The 20,421-nt window shown below is 46.4% G+C and overlaps 1 protein-coding gene across 1 annotated transcript in view; it reads left to right on the top strand.

The window, feature by feature from the left end:
- Nucleotides 1–316: 316 nt before the first annotated feature.
- The window catches only part of SPTBN1 (spectrin beta, non-erythrocytic 1), a 91,583-nt gene continuing 71,478 nt past the window's right edge, over nucleotides 317–20,421 (top strand). The window contains exon 1 of the mRNA XM_010218203.2: nucleotides 317–513. Within this exon, the coding sequence (XP_010216505.2) occupies nucleotides 366–513 (148 nt within the window). The 5' untranslated portion in view covers nucleotides 317–365. The remainder of the gene's footprint in view (nucleotides 514–20,421) is intronic.

The raw sequence follows: 20,421 nt of genomic DNA, 5'->3' as shown, positions 1-20,421 counted from the left end.
CAAGCAGCTTTGGAGAATCAAAATTATGAAAGTATCTCCCGGCGTCATTTGGCTCCATGTTGGAGCCAAATATGGTAACTGCACACACGTACACATCTGTCTTAACATCTTGCTTTTGCCAAAGTCTTCATTTTTTTAGAGGCCTCCAAGAGTATTCAGGTTCTTTGTGAAGAACATGGTGGTTTCTGACCTATCCTTGCGCTGGTATTGGGGATATTAGGAGACCAGAAGTCTTGAGCTTGCATGTTGCTGCCTTATTCCAATGTACGTTGTGTTGCCTAACCTCACCTTGTTATTATGTGTTTTCCTTTTACAGAGCAGCTTAAGAAGGATCTGATGGTGAGGGAAAGCTGAGAAGACTCAGGATGACAACCACAGTAGCGACAGACTATGACAATATTGAAATCCAACAGCAGTACAGCGATGTCAACAACCGCTGGGACGTCGATGACTGGGACAATGAAAACAGCTCTGCTCGGCTCTTCGAACGATCCCGGATCAAGGCCCTGGCCGGTGAGCGCTTGCCCCGTGAGCTCTGTGGTTTGATAGGGTGTGTGTCTTCTGTGCCTGCGCCTTGTCAGGAGGCCAGGAGTTTTCCTGAGGTCAAGTGCATTCTGACTGGATGTTTTTTTACCGAGAATTCCTCTCAATTGACGTTGGTGGGCTATGGGGGTCGCATGTTGCTTTGCAGGATGTGCTTGTATATGATATTTTGGAAACACTGGGCTCTTCAGGTTTGCTATGAAGATGTGTGTGAGTGTGTGGAGGGATGTGAACACGGGAAGCCAGAGATTTTGTCCATGTATTTTTGTATTTTTTTAATTAGAAGGCTGTATGGATGTTGTGTTTCTCATCTTCTGCATATGTGTATGCAAGGATGAACACTGTTTTTCTCTTGTCCTGTGAAGATATTTTAAGGTAAAAATAACAAAAATATAGCCTGTGGTTGAAGAGTTGTTTCGGATGGAGATTTTTGGAAGAAAGTAGGCCCAGGAAGTGCTTTCTGGTGACTGGACCACAGCAAAAGCATTTCTCTTTAAATTACCACACTTTTTGGGGAAAGATAAGCAAATATGTTTCAAACCAGTTTTCTTTCAAGTAAGTAAAAAGATACCAACTTCCTAAACACTTACAGTGTAAGTAATTAATGGAATAAGTGATTCACTAGTGGCCAAATACCCAATTCTCATTTTATTCATTTTTTTCATTCTCATTTTTCTCATTGGAACCCACTGATTTCAGTGAAGTTGCATGGAAGCAGGCCACCCAGAGTTGATTAGTGCTCAAGTTGCATACTTTGATCACTGAAGACGTTCTCTAAAGAATTAAGAGGGGACGGGAAACGGGAGGAAAATATTTCAGTATACTGGTTTAGTTGCCCACTGAGCCGGTAAAAGGAGACTTGTTGCACCACAAAGGTTGTTTTAAAGAAACTCAAAGTTCACAAGCAAACAAACCCTAATTTCATTAAATTCCTTGAAAAGGAGAGCCTGAAAGCCTAAAAGCTAATTTAATCACCAGTACCTGAAATTATTTTGCTATATTATGCTGTCTGGTAAATTCAGTAAGTAGTTGAAAGTAAAAGAAAAAAAAAAAAAAAAAAACCAACAACAACCACCAAAAAAAAAACAGTATTCTCTTGAAGATGCAGATAAATAACCAGTAGTTTGTTTCTTCCTTTCTTTCCTGAGTCAGTTTTTCATAGAAGCTATTAGTGAAACTCAAGGATTACACTGTAATTCAACGCATGGTTCTTAAATATATCAGATAAAATGGTCACTTTATTTTAATACACAGAAGATATTCCCACTGTATTTCATGTAAGTGTGAATTTGTTGCTTAGTTGTCTTTCAGTCTCACCTGCGTGGTCACAGTGATACTGGAGAATGGCTGTGACGTTCTGTGGCTTTAAGTGACAGCAGCATTCAGCTTGTTTACCCAAACACACAATGCCAGGTGTGGAAACTCCTGATGGAGAAAACCTCTGTAAATATCCCATCTTGCTGTTAGCTTTCCAAGTGCATTGTTTTAAGTGTCACCTGTAGCCAATGATATTTAAATTTTCAGAAGATTCATGGATTTTCTTGTACCTTTTATTTTATATAGATATGTCCTTCTAAAATGAGGTAACTTTTGTTTCTCTAAATAACCTAAATTCTAAATTATTTGAGTAATTTACTTGAGTAAATTACTTGAGTCACATGCCTCAGTTTTGTCAGATATTAACATTTTGGCTGTATATTCACATTGTTTTGATTAGGTTCCTGTTGTTGGCAATGACATTGCCATATTCAGAAGAAATCAGAAGGTTAACAAAATTCTGCTTCAAAGTGTCGTCATTTGGAAGTATTTAATACAACTTGCCAATTCTGAAATAGAGGAATGTAGTAGATGGAAGTAGTTGGCATTTAGTGAATAATACTAAACTAGGGAGTTTCCTGAAGAAGAGCTTCTGAAATATATGCTCTCTTCTCTTGAATTACAGCCTGATCAGCACAGAAATTAAATTGCGTTTGGTCTTTCTTTTACTTAAAACGTTTGATTATTGCATATTAAAGGCTATATATTAACCAAAGGTGATCAAGATTATGTCATGTTCCCTCTGCTCTGAGGCATTGCCCTGCAAAGCAAGTTTTGTGCATTCTGTAAATGATTTCCTGACTCTCATGGTAGCCTGCCCACATTCCTGACCTCTGAACAAAATACCTCAACAGCATGGGGCATAATGTAAGTACGGAAAGCAGCTCAAAATATGCTGATCCCTCTGGTAGTAAAAGTTTGGTTACAAGGACAGAGTTTTGAAAGCAGCACTTTGCAACATGTTGAAGCCTGCTTACTAAATTTACCCCGCTAAGACCGGAGGTATCGTTGCTTCATTTGTGATTCCGATGAGACCGATGGAAGCACCGTGTACATTTTCTCTGCTTAATGCAGGCCCCAGGAATGCATTAAACCCAGCACACCTTTAAATTCCAGGCCCTGGGCAGGATCAGGTTTGGAGCAGGGCAGCCAGGAAATAATATAGTTCACAAGGTGGGCAGAGAGCAGATCGGATAGCCCTTAGTTGGGGGAGCCATGGTATCAACTAATGGAAATTCTCGCAGCAAGAGTGTGTTTTAAATCTTTAGAAGACCTGTTAATTACAGAAGCTCTCATCACCATATACATTGGAAATTTATGGGTAAAATGCCTGATCTAGAATGGAGCTGTGTTAACTGGGGTCAGCAGGAGATGGCTGAGACCCATGGTGGCAGACTGGTATAAAGTTGCTGTAAGAAAAGAAGAGTCTTGGTTCTTCTAAAATTTGATCTTGTTTGAGCCGGGGGGAGGGTGGGGGGGAAGGTATTTTACTGCTACCACATTATCTGTTATAGGTTATATTTTATTTCTTAGCTATGGAAGTATTGTTTTTACAATCTCATTAGCAGGATTTGGGTCCCAGATCCAGCCATTATTACAATGTTTATTCCATTTCTGTGGGAAGCAGAGCTCCCCACCTGAGTAATGAATAATAAACATGAAACTCTTACTTCAAGAAGTAATGCAAGGAAAGTACTTAAATTATTTAGATAGCTAAAACAAACACCAATTTCAAAGCAAATAATTTTGCTGAAGATTTGATTCAAAGCCATATTTAAACATTTTCCCAGAGTAAGATGTGTTTGCTTTTTATAAGTACCACTCATAATTATTTTAATTTGTTACGTTTCATATCTACAATACTTTAGTGTTACTGTCAGGAATTTTGTGTGCTACTGAAACTTGGCGTAGCCCGCTGCACTGCTGCTGCATTGCATGAAATCCGCATTGTGATGCAGGGAGAGAGGAATGGAACGAAGTTTGTAAGGCTGATACTGCAATCAACAAAGGTCCTGGTTAGAGATGGGTAAAGGGAGGCCACCCTGGGCTCTGAAACCCAGGCAGTTTGCCTGCCTGCTCCACTCTCTTCTCCTGGAAACTTACTGTACCCCCTCTGTGAGGGGGAAGTAGTTGCACTCCACCTGAGTGGAGTAATGCCCTGCCTGGTGGACAAGCTCCCGTGTGGCTGGAGGATCTGCAGGAGGGAGGAATCACTGCAGTTTCCCCCACCCCAGGCCCTTCTGAGGCCCTGGCTGTGGTAGTGGCTACTCGTGCTGCTGCAAACCCTCTTTGCTTAGAAGGAAGCAATGGGCATGTCAAGGTGGGGGGAGGAATCCAGCTCTCTAGTGCGATTGCAACTGGAGAGGAGCAAGGAACTGCCAAGGTAGTTCTGTCCCTCTCCCTGCAATTCTGTATTTCTGAATAATACTTCACTGGGTTCAGCCATCTCTGTAATGTCGGTACAAAATGAGACCAAAAGGTGAGATCTAGCCCCTGCTGAATCAGTCGTTATTGCCCACAGGAGCCACCGTGGTGTTAATGGAGTTGCCTCATGTCAAAAGCATTTTCAGCACTTTTCAGACTGTCCATCTTCTGACAGCAGCATTTTTTTTTTCCTGTGGCCCTAGCTAAATCATATTTAAAGACTGCCCAGCAATGCCAGCTTTTTCATGAATCAAAAGACTATCAATATCTTTAAAGGGTCTCAAAATGCAAACTAGAATAGCCTGGTGCTTTACTCTTATTTATAAGTAACTGCATTCAAAAGTAGAACATGGCAATTGCAAAGTGAGTATTATTAGTGATTTGTACACAGTGAAAGCCAGAAAGCAAATGGTTGTTCCAAATTAAAAAAAAAAAACAACAACAACAACAACAAAAAAACCACCTGGGAACTCGCTCGCCTTTCAATCAGAATCCAGATTTGAAGGGATATGCAACCAGATTGGTTATCATTCATGTTGGACTAACTCCCTCGGCAACTGATCTGAGAAGAGGGTACCTGATCCCTCCTGTGTAGGGTAAGGTATCCCACTATAGGAAATCATCTTTCACTTGTCCTTGTTCTCGGTGGCTCTTTGGAAGTTCTAGTTGGGAGGCCAGGTAATTCTACCTGCTCTGTGGAAGTCTGGGGGGTATCGTGTTTGTGCAAAATTCTTCATTCACAAATCTTCAGGTATCGGTTGTCATCCATCAGGGACCATTAGCTAACAAGATTTGCTGTGCAGCACCTTGACGAATGCAGGGCTCACGAAAGCCTTAGGCATCGGTTGAGCTGATCAGCAGAAGGCTTCACACTCTACGCAGTGCCTGCGACATTCAGAGGTACCAAGCTTGCAGTTGCAGATGCTGTTTTCAAGTAGTATGAGAATTGTCACCTCCAAAACTTTTTTTTTTTTTTTTCAGTTAGATAATTTAGTATTAAAGGAAAAAAAGTGCTTGGCTAAAGCTAGTAATTTTTTCCAACACTTGTATTTTGCCCTCTTGTCCTTCGTGTTTTCCTGCGTGATTCAGTGGCCCGTGACTCACCTGTCTGGCACACGAAAAAACTTTCAAAGCTGCTGGAGTAGCCGAGGCTTCCCTCGCTGGCGCGGGCATCGGAAGCCGCGTGTGCCTGTCCCAGCTCCGCCTGCGTGCACAGCTGAGGACTGTGCTCATGTTGCGCATCATGCTGCTTGCGGGCCTCGTAGGGGCAGGTTTAGCAACGCGGGAAGGGACGCTCTGGTTGTGATGGCTCTTTCTGCAGTTGTCCGTTCTGCACGAAGGGAAGTGAGGCTTATAGTTCAGAAGCAAAAGGGGAAAAACACTGAAGTTTTTACTGGGGTTGGAGACTATTGAGGACTTTTTAATATAGGGGAATATCTGTCTCTTGAAGGTTTGGACTGAGAAGGTGATGGGTACCATGTTTAGGGCTGGTTAGGCTTTTAGGCCTTTTAGCAGCTGATCCTTCCACAACTCCAGGACAGAAAGTCAGCAGGGCAGGCAGAAAGCAGAGTTTTTGTTTGGACAAAAACAGAACCAGAAAAACAAAAAGAAAGGTCCTGCTTGTATTCTTCTGCATCTGATAGGCTAAAAAAAAGAGAAGTAAAATCTGCACAGTGGCAATAAAGGGTCAGGTCTCAATTCAAGAAAAAAGGGGGGGAGTAGCAATGATTTAGAGTTTAATCCCCTTATCAAAATCAAAAGGTTTATTCTTGCTTTTAAAAGACCCCAGCGAGAATAGTCTCTTGCAATACATTTCTTCAGTCTCCAGTACTGAAGATACCGTGACCTTTAAAATCAGTGCACTGATTTTAGTAGCAAGAAGTGTTAAGGAAGGGAATTCTGCAGTAGGATGATGCTTGTAAATCACATGGAACCTTCAGAGGCAAATGGAGGTGAGATCTGAGGGACGTGTGAGGGGTTCCCTTGACCCTGAACAGAAACATAAAAACTTTTGGCGATGAGGCTGCAACTGCACTGCTTACGAGACAGTGTTTTTGGTTAGCAGCGGAAGCCCTAACCTGTGGGGATGAGCGTGGAAGTGCCTCTGCTGAAAAAGCTTGCTTTGCTTATAGAACTCCTAAAAGCTATTTCCACAAAAGCTTTTCAGTGTGTGCGCCTGCCCAGTGCTTTCCTTCTGGATTTTACTTCGGGAACAATTTCTGCGCCGCAGTTTCTAAGCTGCAATACTTCCCCAGGGCTAAAAACAGGACCATCGTTTTTGTGCACGGTGTCAGGCAGGCAGCAGGGGAGGAGGTGACTGCAGAGACGCTGCCGTCCCCTGCATGTCACCTGCATGCTGCCTCTCGCCACTGGTGCCAGCTCTGCTCTTAAACGTCGGGCAAGACAAGCTTAGCCCCTGTGTCACTGGGGAATGATGTGTTGGACTTTAAATGGCTGGTGGAAGCAAACAGCGAAAAAAAACAGAAAAAAAAAATAAAACCCAGCTATTAAAAACATCTTGTTTGCAGAATGTGTATTTTAAACATCACTAGTGGGGTCATGCAGAAAAAAAAAGTAGTGTCACGAAATGTCTATGCTGCATAAAATAATTTTCAAGGAAATGTGAACGATTCTCATTTTTGATGTGATATCACTGAATATAATTTGGTACAGCTCATTTGTACCTTATTGCTATAGTAATACCATGACTTTGGTTCAACACTGCAGAGTTGTTTCTGAGGTTTTTTCCTCTCACTTTAGGATCAAATGAGTCATATGCAAACAGCATGGAGGTAGAAGTTGGATTCTTTGTAATCTGCTAAGATATCAGAGCCGGGAGCCTGTGTAGCTTCCTGAATATAGAGCCAAGCAGCTGGGCAAGTGCGACCTACCTGGTTTCTGGAATCAGACATGCTTGGGTGTTTGCAGAGCAGTGTTTGGCATTGCGTAGTAACCGCGTGATGCCTGCGAGGGGCTGCATCCTGGTGAGAGCTCAGGAGGGACAGGTGGAGCTGGAAGAGCAGACTCTGGGCTGGGAGGGAGCGGGAAGGGAGCAGCTGCTGGCAGCTGTGCTCTGGAAAGTCTGGCAGCTGCAGTCGTTTCATGTCCCCGCTCGAGTTCTTTCACGACTAAGCAATGTCTCGTTCAAGGGATTTGCAGGAGAACCAGCACCTTGCCAGGGAGCGAGGCTGCAGACATTGCTCTTTGGATGCGCAGACTCCCGCGCACTGAGCTCTTGGCCTGGGACGGAGGCCCCGTCTCCGCTCCTGGCAGCCCCTCCTTGGGGCCGTGCGGGCGCGCGCGGCCCTGGCTCGCCAGGGGTGAATACGTCGCTGGCGCAGGGCCCAGCTGCTCGCCGAGTGCCGGCTGGGCACGAGGCTGCCCGAGAGCGCCAGCCCTCGCCCTGGGATGTGTCCCCTAGCCCAACTCCCGAACCCAGCGCGACCCAGGTGGACGGGCTGTCCCTGCCGGAGCCCAGGGCCTGAAGGAGGGTGGCCGGGCGGCTGGCGCCGCTCTGCCGCGGTGTGAGGGACATGGCGCTGCCCCCGCCAGCCGGGGTGACCCGCCGCCGTCCCCGGGGGAAACGGGGCGCCCGGAGGCACTGCAGTACTTTGCTGTTGGAATCGGAGTTTTGGGGGGCATTTAGCACCAGAAAACCATGGGGTAACTGTTACTGGCCCGCCACTGAAATAACAAGATTTTTTTTTATGTATCTTGCTGGGTCATGCCTTAATGGAAAGGATTTCTTATTTATAGATACTATGTGCCAATAATGGCAATTACAGTTTTATTTTTTTAATTTACAACTTTCATCAGAGATAATTTTGGCTGAGGATTCATCTCAAAATCTAGTCATGAGCCTGTGATTTAAAAGAAGTCTGCAAAAAAATGCGTATGCAGAAGGGAATGTTCTTGTCTCCTGTCTTTAGCTTCTAACTAGCAATGTTTTTGTGTTATTTATTCAGCCAAACCTGCAATGTGCCTTGTCCTGTCTTTAGCTTCTAACTAGCAATGTTTTTGTATTATTTATTCAGCCAAACCTGCAATGTGCCTTGCATTTATACTTCTATTTGTTGCTTGGTTACTGCATGAAAGCCCTCCCTGGAGTATAAATAATGTCTAGCAAAACGGGCTGAATGAGATATAGGATTAAAAATGTTTACTAATTTCTGCTAACCTTGGAGCTCTTCTAATGGGGAAGGTTTAGTGATTAAATCATCCTCACAGTTCAGAGCTTTGATTCTTATCTTGAGATAATGTCCTGGGGAGATACAGGCAAAAGGAATAGCAACAGGAATGAAGGAAGATGAAGCAAGTACAGAAGTTAATGAGAATCTACTTCCAAGATACTTTTGTTTATTGTTTTTAGTTTCTGTCTTTCTTCCTACCATGCTGGATGCTTTTAGTGAGAAATCCGTACTTTTTTCCCTCCTCCCAATTACTGCTATTACACATGGGAAGGTGAATGTCCGTTAGTTGTAACAAAGATTTTGAAGGGGAGTCAGGGTAAACACAGGTTGGAAAAGTATTTTTAAAATCTCAGTGGGTGTATCTGGGGGTAAGAATCTTAGTGGAGGTTGTGTTTGTGCAGTGGCCTTTTTCGGTGTTGTTTTGGTTTAACCTTCTTTAAATGTTGTTAAAGCTTGAAAATGGATATGTGTCAGTCTTGGACATGTGTGTCAGCACGTGTGCATATACATGCGCGTGTGCATATACCTACATGTGTAAATGAAAGGGGTGCTTTGCTGCGCAAGAACAACTGCACGAGTTTACAGGCAATAAGCCCTTGGTAATCAATCATTAAGCTTTTTTTTTTTTTTAAAAAAAAAAAAAAAAAAAAAGAGATGAGCAATTCCCAAATAACAGATGGAGAAATTTTGTGGGTAAGATTGGAGGGAAGAAGATTTTAGAAAATAAGGAGGTGTTTTCGTTTTGTCGGATCTAAAAATTTTCCAACAAATTATTCTCCAGTACTTTTCATTTCCTTCCTCTCCAGTCCATTTTGAACAGACTACAGTGCAAGTCCATACCTAGGTTTTTCTGGTACTTTGTTTAGGTATAAAAGGGTCTAAAATTCTCTAGGGAGCCTAATTAATTTTAAAGGTTTATAGTTTGTAGGGTCAAGCCCCTCCAATTAGGGAGCCATGAAAACAGCGAGGTGGCTTTCTCTTTCTTTCCCCCGGACTGATCACACGTGAACATGAAATCGCAACGCCTAAAGCAAACATCTGTAGGTTCCTATGCTTTCTGTTCTATACATAGCTAGCAAGGAAATCGGTAGAAATAAATACTCTGGCGTATGTAGGTTTATAAAGATCAGTATGTTCTGCTTGCTATGTTCACCCAATTTCTCTTTTGTTCAGCAGTATTAAGAGATTGAATTTTGAGGCCTGAGACAGTCATTATGGTGTAGCAACAATCTGCCTTTTCCTATTTTCATGGTCAAACTCTGAAAAAAAGAAAACAGTGGGAAAGGAAGGAAAAGGAAAATGGGAGGAAATCTCTCCCTCTCTGTCTCCCCCCGCCCGCCCCCACACTCTCCCCTTTACATAGAAACATAGATGCAGCTCAGATAAGAGGGGAGGGAGAGGCAATAAACAATCCAGCTTTTAAAAAAACAGATTCAAACTCGTAAAATGAAGTTTCTGGGGAAAACCAGGAAGTGTTTTCATGTCCAATTTTTAAGGAAAGTGAGTATGTTAGGTGCATACCTGTGTAACAGACTTGATTTTAGTAGAACTTCTTAAGGGTTATTCATCTAAGTTAGCAAACCAGTGTTACTGCTGGTCTCCTGGGCCACAAAGTAAGCTTCTCTGAAGCAGCTGATGCAGTTCTTCAGGGATGGTCTTCCTACTTCCATGAGTTTACAGGATATGGAAAGCAGTGCAATTCCAAAGAACCCAATTGCATTGGAATACAAACCAATGTAAACCATGATTTCTTTTTTCCAAGCACGAATGGTTCTTGCAGCTTTTCTGGCAAGCATTTCGCTGTTGCATTTAGCAAGGACATGCTGTTACACAAATAATGTCAACTTTCCTGCTAGTCTGGGAGTTGTGTAAACTGTGTACGTTGAAACCTGAAACCAGGTGGGACTGACCCAGTTTCAGTAGCCAAGCTGGTATTCTGGCTGATTTATCAGAAGTTCCCTGAAGGTTTAGTGCTGCTCAGACCCTAAACTTAGTAACTTAGATGTTGGTTTTAAGCCCAGAATTTGGTTTTTGTCTCAGGTGCATCATGGAGCTGTTGGGATGCCTGCCTGTTCGCCATGGAAGAAAAGCACATTTACAGGTCCTTCTGTAGTGAAAATGCTTCTGTAATGAGGAAAAAAAAAAAAAAGAAAAGAAAATTCTGTAATGAAAATCTTTCTGCAGTGAAAATCTGTCTGCCCCTTTCCCTGAGCTTTGACTCTGTGGGATCTCCCAAGCCCGTGTGAGTCACAGAACATGCCTGTGAGGGACCTTAGTGCAAGGAGCACCGTCACCTCCATGTCACCTCTGTCACCTAAAATACACACAGGTGTCTGTTTTCAGAGCATGGGGCCCTCCGTTCCATGCAGCGGCACGCACACCTCAAAGGGAGTTTGATGACCAGCCATTATATTTTGCATTTGTGGTTGTCTATTTTTCCTTTTCACTCATAATAGTTTCTTTAAAATGATTTGTGAAGCTTTTGCATTCCAGCCCTATACTACTCTTTGCTAGAATTGTCTAAAATGACACTGGCAAATAATGAGGAAATTGTAAAGGAAGCTGCTTTGCTGAAATGGACTTTCATATGAGGCTCTTGGGGAAAATGAGAATGTCCCAATGATCTGGCTCCAAGAGCTGTCACCTTGGAAGTAAAATGCCGTGATGCTTGCCACTGCTGTGAGATCCCCTTCAAGTAGAAAAAAAAATGAAATACCCTTCTGAAATTGAAACATTACACAAGAGATCTTTTCTTGTAAGTATTTGTATTTAGTTCAGCTTCTTCTGAGACAGCTGCTAAGCATTGTAAGAAATGGTGGCTTTGTAAAAAAAAAAAAAAAAAAAAAAAGGTGGTTTTCTTCCCACTAATGCCTGCAGAAGAGAAGATGTAATTAAGTTGGCGCACTAATTTCTGCTTGGTGTGTGGGCTGCTGCTTCCCCTGTTCCAACACTCCGGATGTAAACTGGAGGGAAAACAGCTTACTCTTCAGGGTTAACGTTATGCAAATTGTTAGACATGGAATAGACTTATTTTTTATCACGACTTCCAGAACAGTCCTCAGCAAAGGCCTTTTTCCTTACTGTAAGTACCGCATACTCTACACAGGGGGAGATTCTGATCCGAGTGCACAGGCTGGAGCATTTCCAGAAGTCAGTGACAACGACCATGACAGCAGTTTCAGTTCTTACTGTGGGCTGAGGGGATGTGTAAAGCACTTTACCCCCGTTCAGGAGATGAGCAAATATTGTGCGATTTGTGCAGCATTGCAGATTAATAAATCATCCTTTTTATCTGTTGATTTTTTTTTAGTCACCAACAGGAGAATTTACAAGAGTAAATAGGAGTGAAAAAAGGAAAGACAAGGTGATGATTAACCAGATATGTAATTATTGTATCTCTGGCATGCATTCTGCTTCCCATTAGAAAGATAATTGTCTTTCTTGGAGTGGTAAAATTACATCCTAGTGTCAGAGCACAACACTACAATGCATGCGTTGATTTTATGGTACCCAGGAAACATTTTTGCTATTGCCTGCTTAGCTTTTAATGCATGTGTTAAGTGAGTGCTTTTTAAAGGTGGGCCTATTTTGGACATTGTGTCAGCCGCACAAGTTATCTACGTTGTTTACTCACCAAAGCCAACCAGTGTTGGTCAACTTCATTAGTGAAAGAGCGTGTAGTGCGATAGATAGACGAGGTGACTGAGGGTTTTAGGTATTCTAAAAACAGAGAGGCTATGTGAGTAATACTAACTCTCCATACTTAGAATCATAGAATCATAGAATGCTTAAGGTTGGAAGGGACCTCTAGAGGTCATCCAGTCCAACCCACCTGCACACACAGGGTTACTTAGAGCACGTGGCACAGGACTGCATCCAAGCGGGTTTTGAAGATCTCCAGAGAAGGAGACTCCACAACCTCTCTGGGCAGCTTGTTCCAGTGCTCTGTCACCCTCACTGTTAAGAAATTTTTCCTTAAGTTCCTGTGGAACTTTTGGTGCTTCAGTTTGTGGCCATTACCTCTAGTTCTGTCAGTGGCCACCACTGTAAAGAGACCAGCACCATCCTCCTCACTGCCTCCCTTGAGGTACTTATAGACACTGATTAGATCCCCTCTCAGCCTTCTCTTCTCCAGGCTGAACAGGCCCAGCTCCCTCAGCCTCTCCTCATAGGGCAGATGTTCCAGGCCCCTGATCATCCTTGTAGCCCTGCGCTGGACTCTCTCCAGCAGCTCCACATCCCTCTTGTACTGTGGAGCCCAGAACTGGACACAATACTCCAGATGTGGCCTCACCAGGGCTGAGTAGAGGGGCAGGATCACCTCCCTCGATCTGCTGGAGACGCTCTTCTTAATGCACCCCAGGATCCCATTGGCCTTCTTGGCCACGAGGACACACTGCTGCCTCCTGGTCACCTTGTCGTCCACCATGACACCCAGGTCTTTCTCCACAGAGCAGCTCTCCAGAAGGTCAGTCCCCAACCTGTACTGGTGTCTGGGGTTATTCCTCCCTAGGTGCAGGACCTTGCACTTGGCCTTGTTGAATTTCATGAGGTTTTTCAGCACCCACTTGTCCAGTCTGTACAGGTCCCTCTGGATGGCAGCACAGCCTCAGGGATATCGGCTACTCCTCCCAGTTTGGTATCATCAGCAACCTTGCTGAGGGAGCACTCTGTGCCTTCATCCAGGTCATTGATGAATAAATTGAACAGGACTGGACCAAGGACTGACCCCTGGGGGACCCCGCTAGCTACAGGCCTCCAACTAAACTCTGCACCGCTGATCACCACCCTCTGAGCTCTGCCGTCCAGCCAGTTCCTAATCCACCTCACTGTGCACGCATCTATCCCACACTTCCAGAGCTTGCCCAGGAGGATGTTGTGAGGGACGGTGTCAAAAGCCTTGGTGAAGTCGAGATAGACGACATCCACCACTCTCCCCTCGTCTATCCAACCGGTCATTTCATCATAGAAGGCTATCAGATTAGTCAAGCAAGATTTCCCCTTGGTGAATCCATGCTGACTACTCTTGAGCACCTTCTTGTCCTCCATGTGCCTGGAGACAACGGCCAGTATGAGCCGTTCCATCACTTTTCCAGGGACGGAGGTGAGGCTCACTGGCCTGTAGTTGCCTGGGTCCCCCTTCTTAACTTACCAGTTATTTTCTGCAAGAGAAGTATAGATTGTACCCTTATCTTGGAAATTTCTTTTTTTAAATTATTTTATTAATATCTATCGTTTTGTGAGAAAATGCCCAGACTTTAACTGCTTTCTTTTGGCTGAGAAAAGGAATAGTTTGTTCAAACGCTGAAGCATTTACAACCAGAGTTTTGAATAGCAATTTTGCTAGATGTTTTTCCTCCATAGAATTGTTCTTTGCTAGATGCCTATTCACTTCAGTAGCAATTTTTGTAAACTATATAAGGACAAATCCCAGGACAGATCCTGGTCTGTGCTGGGTAAGCACCTGCCTCCAGAAGTTATGTCTGCATTCGTATTATTACTGTAATCAACCTCTTGTTCTCCCTGAGACTTTGCAAAGTCTCATGTCAACTAACTCATCATGTTAGTTGATCATGTCAACTAACTCGCACTTTGCCTTACTGCATGTGTTTATGGTTAAGTGGATAATCATTTGTGCTTTTATTTAATAACTCTTAATGAGTACGCAAATAATGCAAGCCGTCATTACCAGACAAGTACTGTGAGGAGGCACAATTCAAAGGATGCAACAAACTTATTTCAGAGCTATGGGAGAAAAGTGGGAACATTTATTTAAAAAAAAAAAAAAGCCCACACTTATTCGCTCATATGCTAAAGCTTTTGCCATGTTATTTGCCCCTTCTTTTTCTCCAATGGGTGACAAATTCCAGCCTGACCCATTTCAGGCTGGATTGATTTGGTAAGTTAAATTTGGACCTATACTCAGAAACAGGTACAGCCATTAAGGCATTAGTTCTCCTCCATAATGTATTATCTAACACTCTTGTAAAAGGTTTACTCAATGAAAAAGAAACGGAGAAAATGAATGAAAAGCAGATGTAAAAAAAGGCTCAGTGTGTGTGAGAATCTCATGATCCATGTGCTGCGTTGCAACCTAACAGCGATAAGCAGGTGTCGGGCTGACTGATTTTGGAGTCAAGAGCAAGTGCATGTATTAGGACTGACATTACTCGGGCAAAACTGGCGGGATGCCCTGTTTTAGGAAGCCTTGCTCCATATGGCCTAGAGCTGCAGAAGTACAGGCAGACCCCGCTTTGCTTTGCTCTTCTGGCTGAATTAGTGGCAGGCTGTGGAGTGGAGCTGGCCACGTGCTCGTGGCAGGTCGAGCAGAGCACGGGTAATGCCCCGGCAGACGAGTCAGCAGTGCCGTGTGACCTGGGGCTGATATGATCATCAGGAAAACCTGTCGCATCTGTTGCTTGGGGACCTGCTGTTGAGCCCAGATGCCAACCTGGGTGGCAGCAAGGGCAGAATTTCATGCTGCTGCTGCTGAGGTCTCCATAAAGTATTAACGCATTGTGGCTTTGTGATTCAAAATGTAGCAGGGTAAAAACCCAGCGCAAGCACAAATGATTCCTCTTTTCCTTGGCCTTCGTTGTGTTGGTGTATGGCTCACACTGCTCCGCACCTGCTCCAATTTGCTCCCCTTTTGGGGCTGGGATGACGGCTGTGCGGCAGGCCAGAATCGGGCCCTGCCTTCCTGGCTGGAAGGGCTTTGGGCTGAGAGATCCCTGCCTGTGATCCAGCAGGCCTGAGGCTTGTGAGGGAGAACACGCAGTGCGAGAAGCCTGGTGCCTGCCAAGTGCCGCAGCATACGGTGCACGGAGGTGTTATGTGGGCCAAAAGAAACCAGGATTCCTCCCGGTACTTATTAATTAATGAAATGATTAATCGTGTATGTAAAGGGGGAGGGGAAGAATCACCCCCATCCCAATTTTTGTTTGGTATTTCTTGGGAGCTTTAACCTGACCAGACTCGCTTGTCCCCTAGGGGACAATCTGAAGCCTAAATTCACGCATGTGGCCTTAATGTTTTATGACAGGCTGGAAAACCTGCAGTCTGTGGCTCTGTTTTGCACAGGCCCTAGCCAAGCGCTTCTTTTCACCCTCTTACTTTTGGGATATTTCAGCTGTTGACGCTTTCAGCAGTGGCCACGTGCATCCCGGCCTTGGCGGCAGCTCCGGGAGGCACGCGGTGAGGTGGGCAGCTCGCACCGGCGCCCGTTTGCACCAGGTAGGACAGCACAGCGAGGAGCGGGGCCGCTCGGCAGGGAGCCGGGAAGGGGGCTCTCCACTGAGTGCAGTGCAGGTCAGGCCTTGCAGGCAAACGCTGCTGTCAGTGGCAGGCAACAGGAAAATAATTCAGTGGCAGAAACCAGCCTGTGCTGGTTTGTGTGCCGCGCACCCAGGGGAAGTTTGCATGCGTGTCTGCAGGGGCTGAGCGCTGCCCCGGGGAAATGTGGAGCCTTTTGTGTCTCTGTCTCCTAGCAGGAGCCCCCCAGCACGGCCGCCTCGCCGTGCCGAGCGCCGCATCCTGCCGCCTGCAGCCCTGGCGCAGGTGCTTCCTCCAGGCCCTGCTCCTTCCCAGCACCACTGCAGGGCAGGGGCCGGCACCTCAGCCGCTTCCTGCCCCAGATCTCTGAAAGCTCTTTTAGGTCTGCCCTGAATCTCCAAAAGCTGTTTTGGGTCTGCCCTGAAACTCTGAAAAGCCCTGTGGGAGCAACCAAATAGCCCATGGTGGCCCAAGCAGTGGCCAAGCAGTGCTGAAAAGATCTATGGCCAGCTCTCACGAGGACCAAAATGTCTCAGGCTCTCCCTGAGGTCTTCTCCAGTGCCAGAAGTCTTGTGTCAACATGGCTGTATTGGTGCTAAGAGGTACATGAGGATATGCTAGCAAGAGCCCTTGTATATGAATATAGTAAGCAATTCTGAGCTAGGACTGTGTTGTTGTTTTAAGTCTGCTAATGTTTTAAATGTATTTACGACCTTGGGAGCAATGCGCCAAGGAGTTTTCAGCAGCATGTGTGTTTTTTGGAAACCTCACCTGGAGTTTCAGTTGGGAGGTGTCGGCTTCCATCACTTCTCTCTAGATTAGCACTGCTGGTGCGTGGGCTCCATGCACGCTTGTTCCCCGGCATCGTGGCGACGGCGCTTGAATTTCCCCATCACCTCCAGCAGGAGCTGGGGCTGCAGCCAGTCGGGGCGGCTGGAATGGAGCAGGCTGCTCCTACAGATGTTGTCTACACATAAACTACTGTGTGACTAAAACTTGTGAAACGACGGTAGCAAAACAAAGGCAACATTTTGAAACGCCTGAGGAGGGGACTGAGTGGGAGGAGAGAACGTTGATGCAGCTGGGAAGGAATTTGGAAATGCAAAAAATGAGGAGGAAAATGGAAAATGGGTGTGAGTATTATCAGCAGTTTTGAAAACAGGCAAAGGATGCACATTTAAATTTGTTGTTTTAATTTCACATGTGAGTAAGTGAGTGCTAGGTGCTTATGCCCTGGAGGGAAAACTGACACCTCTCTCTGGTGCGAGTCCTGGGCAGCTGCCTTGCCCCCATGCCACCGTGTTGTATATGTTTATGTTCCAGGGCGCACGTGGGTGCTAGTTGGAGGCAGAGTATCTTTATTTACACCTTGGCCCCCCTGCACCTTCGGGACACAGCACGGATATCTATTAATCTTGCAGCGATACCCAGCACACTGATAAATAAGCAAGCAGGCACATGCATAAGCGACGTCCAATTCCTCAATTCCCGCTGGGAATATAAAACTCGAGTGAAAGGAATTGGCTGCTTCAAGGAGCTTCTCAGGAGGGCTTTGCTGGCAGCTGGAGCGTGCGTTTTCCCCAAGTTTTCCTTGCCGAGTGCTGAAGGAGCGTGGCGCTGCCCAGGGGACGAACACAGGGAAGCGCTCTCCTTTTCGTGCGATAGTAATCTGAGACTTTTCCGTTACATGAGGCTCCAGACAAAAGATTGTAATTCCACCGCCCGCTCCCCTTAGGAAGGTACCACCGCGCCGCAGCCGCCCGGGCGCTGTGCCGGCGGCGGCTCCACGCGCCGTGTCGCCCTCCGGCCACCCGTGTGGGCCCAGCGTGGCGGGTCCGCGTGCGGGAGGCCCAGGCCGGCCTCCGTGGCGCGCCGCCGGCCCCGCGCCGGCCCCACCGCCCCTTCACCCTTGGTACGGCCTGCGCTTCCTCCACGGTGCCCTATGGCAACCGAGTGACATCAGCGAGCGCCCGGGCGGCGGCTCCGCGCGCTGCAGAGGCGCCCGAGCGCTGAGGTGAGCGCGGCCCCGGCACCCGCGTGAGGCGCCCCACGCGCGCCGCAGGGACACCCGCCGCGTGCCTGTAGTGCAGAGAAAGAGGGAAGAAAAGGGAAAAAGGGAAACCCACCGTGCTCTAAGTTTGAATCCGTCGCGGGCAGCCAACCACCAACCCGCGCTGCTGGATTTTGAACCGGAGCTGCTATTTGCTCAGCACGAGCGTTTTCTCTCGGGAGCGGAGCCAAACTCGGGAGGAAGCTGGGATTTACCTGGATGCATGGTGCAGGAACCTGCGGTTTCTTTATGCTGCAGTCTGTCACCCCCCTGGCTCGCCTGTAGATGGAATTACAAAAATCGAGCAGCATGCCCGGGCCGCTGTCGCCAGGCTACGCCGCACAGGTGCCCTATAACTATAACCAGTTGGAAGGAAGATTCAAGCAGCTGCAAGGTAAGCGAGTGTTGCTGCGATACGGTCCTTGTAAACACGTTACCTGGGCCAGTTCTCACTATCAAGGTGCTCATGATAGAGAGAGAGGCCAGAAGTGGTGCTGGAGCAGAAAGCTGGGTGATCTTTTAAGAGATCCCTTTGACTCTGCGCCCGTGAAGGCGTCTTCAGGCTGGTGGTGCTGGAACGCGTGTCCAGCCCCGAGCTGCGCAGCGCTGCGGGGGAGCTCTGTGGGCTCTGTGATTTATGACGGAAAAAAGGAGCAGGAGAGTGAGGCAGGAGAGTGCTTTAATAAAATACAGTTTAAACGGGGACAGTCAGCTGGGAAGTCCTACCTAGCTCGGCTGGGTGCTGCCTGCAGCGCAAGGGCTCCTTCTGGCTGCCCACATGCTGCTTGTGAAGGTGGGTGGCTTTGACTCCCTCAAGCTGGAGCGTCGGTCCCATCGTTCACCAGCGTGTTAGTTGGCCTGGGGTGCTAGTAGGTCTGAGGGAAAGCATCCCTGGGCATTATCGTTCCCAAACCCCTCCTTTTGTCTTATTCTATGTGTAGGCAAAGAGAATGGTATCTTATAATGTCATTTCATTTAATTCCCTGTTGGTATCCGAAGAGAAAGCAGGGTTTTTTTAGGGGGAATAGTAGCCCCATGCTCTATAAAGGCCTGTGTGGGGCCGTTGATATCGATTACCCCGGTTATTCACAGGGCTGGGGAGAAGGGTTGTACCCGTCCTCTCGCTCTGCTGTGAATACGGTGAAACAAGCTCTGCTACTTCCCTGCATCAGACATGTCTCGGGCATGAGCAAGTCCTGGCAGAAAAAATCAAAATCAAAAAAAAAGGAGGCTTAGCCAAACCCAAATCTCTTCATTTTACACATCCTTGTGACTCAGTAAATAAGACCAGGGCAATCAGAGTGCAGTGAAGTTCAGCTCTACTGTGTGTGTTTTATTTTTCTCTGCCTGTGCCACAAGTGGGTCCTGCGGTTCCCGGCAACGCCGGAGGAAGAGCCTTAGTTAGTGTAGATAGTGTTTCTATTTGTTGGCTTAAGGAGGGAGGGAAAAAAGAAATCTTTCATTCACAGCACTCTGTTTATCTTGCAAACTGGCTCACGGTAATGGCCGCGTACTGGGAACAGAGAGGCAAAATGCAGCGTTGTAAACACGAGCCGATCTCGGGCTCCAAACTTGCTCTCAGGTGGGAAGGGGGGATCAGACCTGGGTCTTGGGTGTCTCTCGGAGGTGAGACAGCGGCGCTGGCTTTAAAAGGAGCCAGGTAGGTTTGGGACAAGGTGGAGACACTGGCTCGTGCCTCTCTCCCTGCTGCCCGTGTTAACAACCTGCCCAAGGCAGATGTTGTCGCTGCAGGAATGCCCGAGCTGCTGCGTGTTTGCACCACGCTGATCAGGAAAAGCACTGAAAGAGAGTTTTCCCTGCAACTGAGCGCACTGGGTTAGCTTAAAATAGGAAAACGGAAAAAAAAATGCAGTGGCCTCCTTAAATGTGCTGCAATTTCCCCTTAAGAAAGAGATAAATAATTGACTTCTGAATGTCTCACAAGAGACTGTCTGTAGCAAGGGGCTGTTTGTTCACGTTGTGGAGGGGGGCAGGCAGGCTTGAAAAATAGTGCTAGGGTGGAGCTTAAGTACAGGAAATGTTTTAAATTAGGCAGTAGATGCTCTGTGAAATGCTAAATAACCACACAAAATAGTGTGTGCTGTCAAGGGAGTGGCTTAGCTCTGCTAGTCCACAAGGGTCTTTGCTTGGATTAGGGGCTCAGAAGCATCATTTGTAGTTTGTGCAGTTTTAAGGTGACTTTTGGCCTCTGCTAGAAGGCTTTGGTAAAAAACCTGGGCCTTTGGGTGGTCCTGGAAGGTGCTCAGTGCAGCCAGGCTGGCTCAGAACAGCGAGGACAAGCTGCCTATAGGTAACATTTTGTTAATTACAATTTTACCACTGTTTTTCCCCTTTTCAGTATAGAAGGTTACAAGCAGAGACGTTTTTTGCATTTTTTGCATGTTTTCGCTCTGGTAATAAAACGCCTTTGAAGCTCTTCTCCTTTATAGCTGTGATTTACCCCCTTGCCGCTGGCAGGATGGCTCTCCCATTGCAGATGCTGTGCAGAGCAATTTAGCCTCCAGCCACATTCTTCCCACACTGCTTTTGCCCCTTGTTTTTCTCACAGCCCCTAAAGCTTCCATGGGAATCCAGCCCTCTGCACTAGGCTGCAGCAAGATGCCG

Source organism: Tinamus guttatus, unplaced genomic scaffold (assembly GCF_059628265.1).
Source record: "Tinamus guttatus ecotype Peru unplaced genomic scaffold, ASM5962826v1 Tinamus_guttatus_pri_ptg000033l, whole genome shotgun sequence".
NCBI classification, from domain to species: Eukaryota; Metazoa; Chordata; class Aves; order Tinamiformes; family Tinamidae; genus Tinamus; species Tinamus guttatus.
The sequence above is the reverse complement of the archived record's forward strand: the minus strand, read 5'-3'. Positions and strand labels throughout refer to the sequence as shown.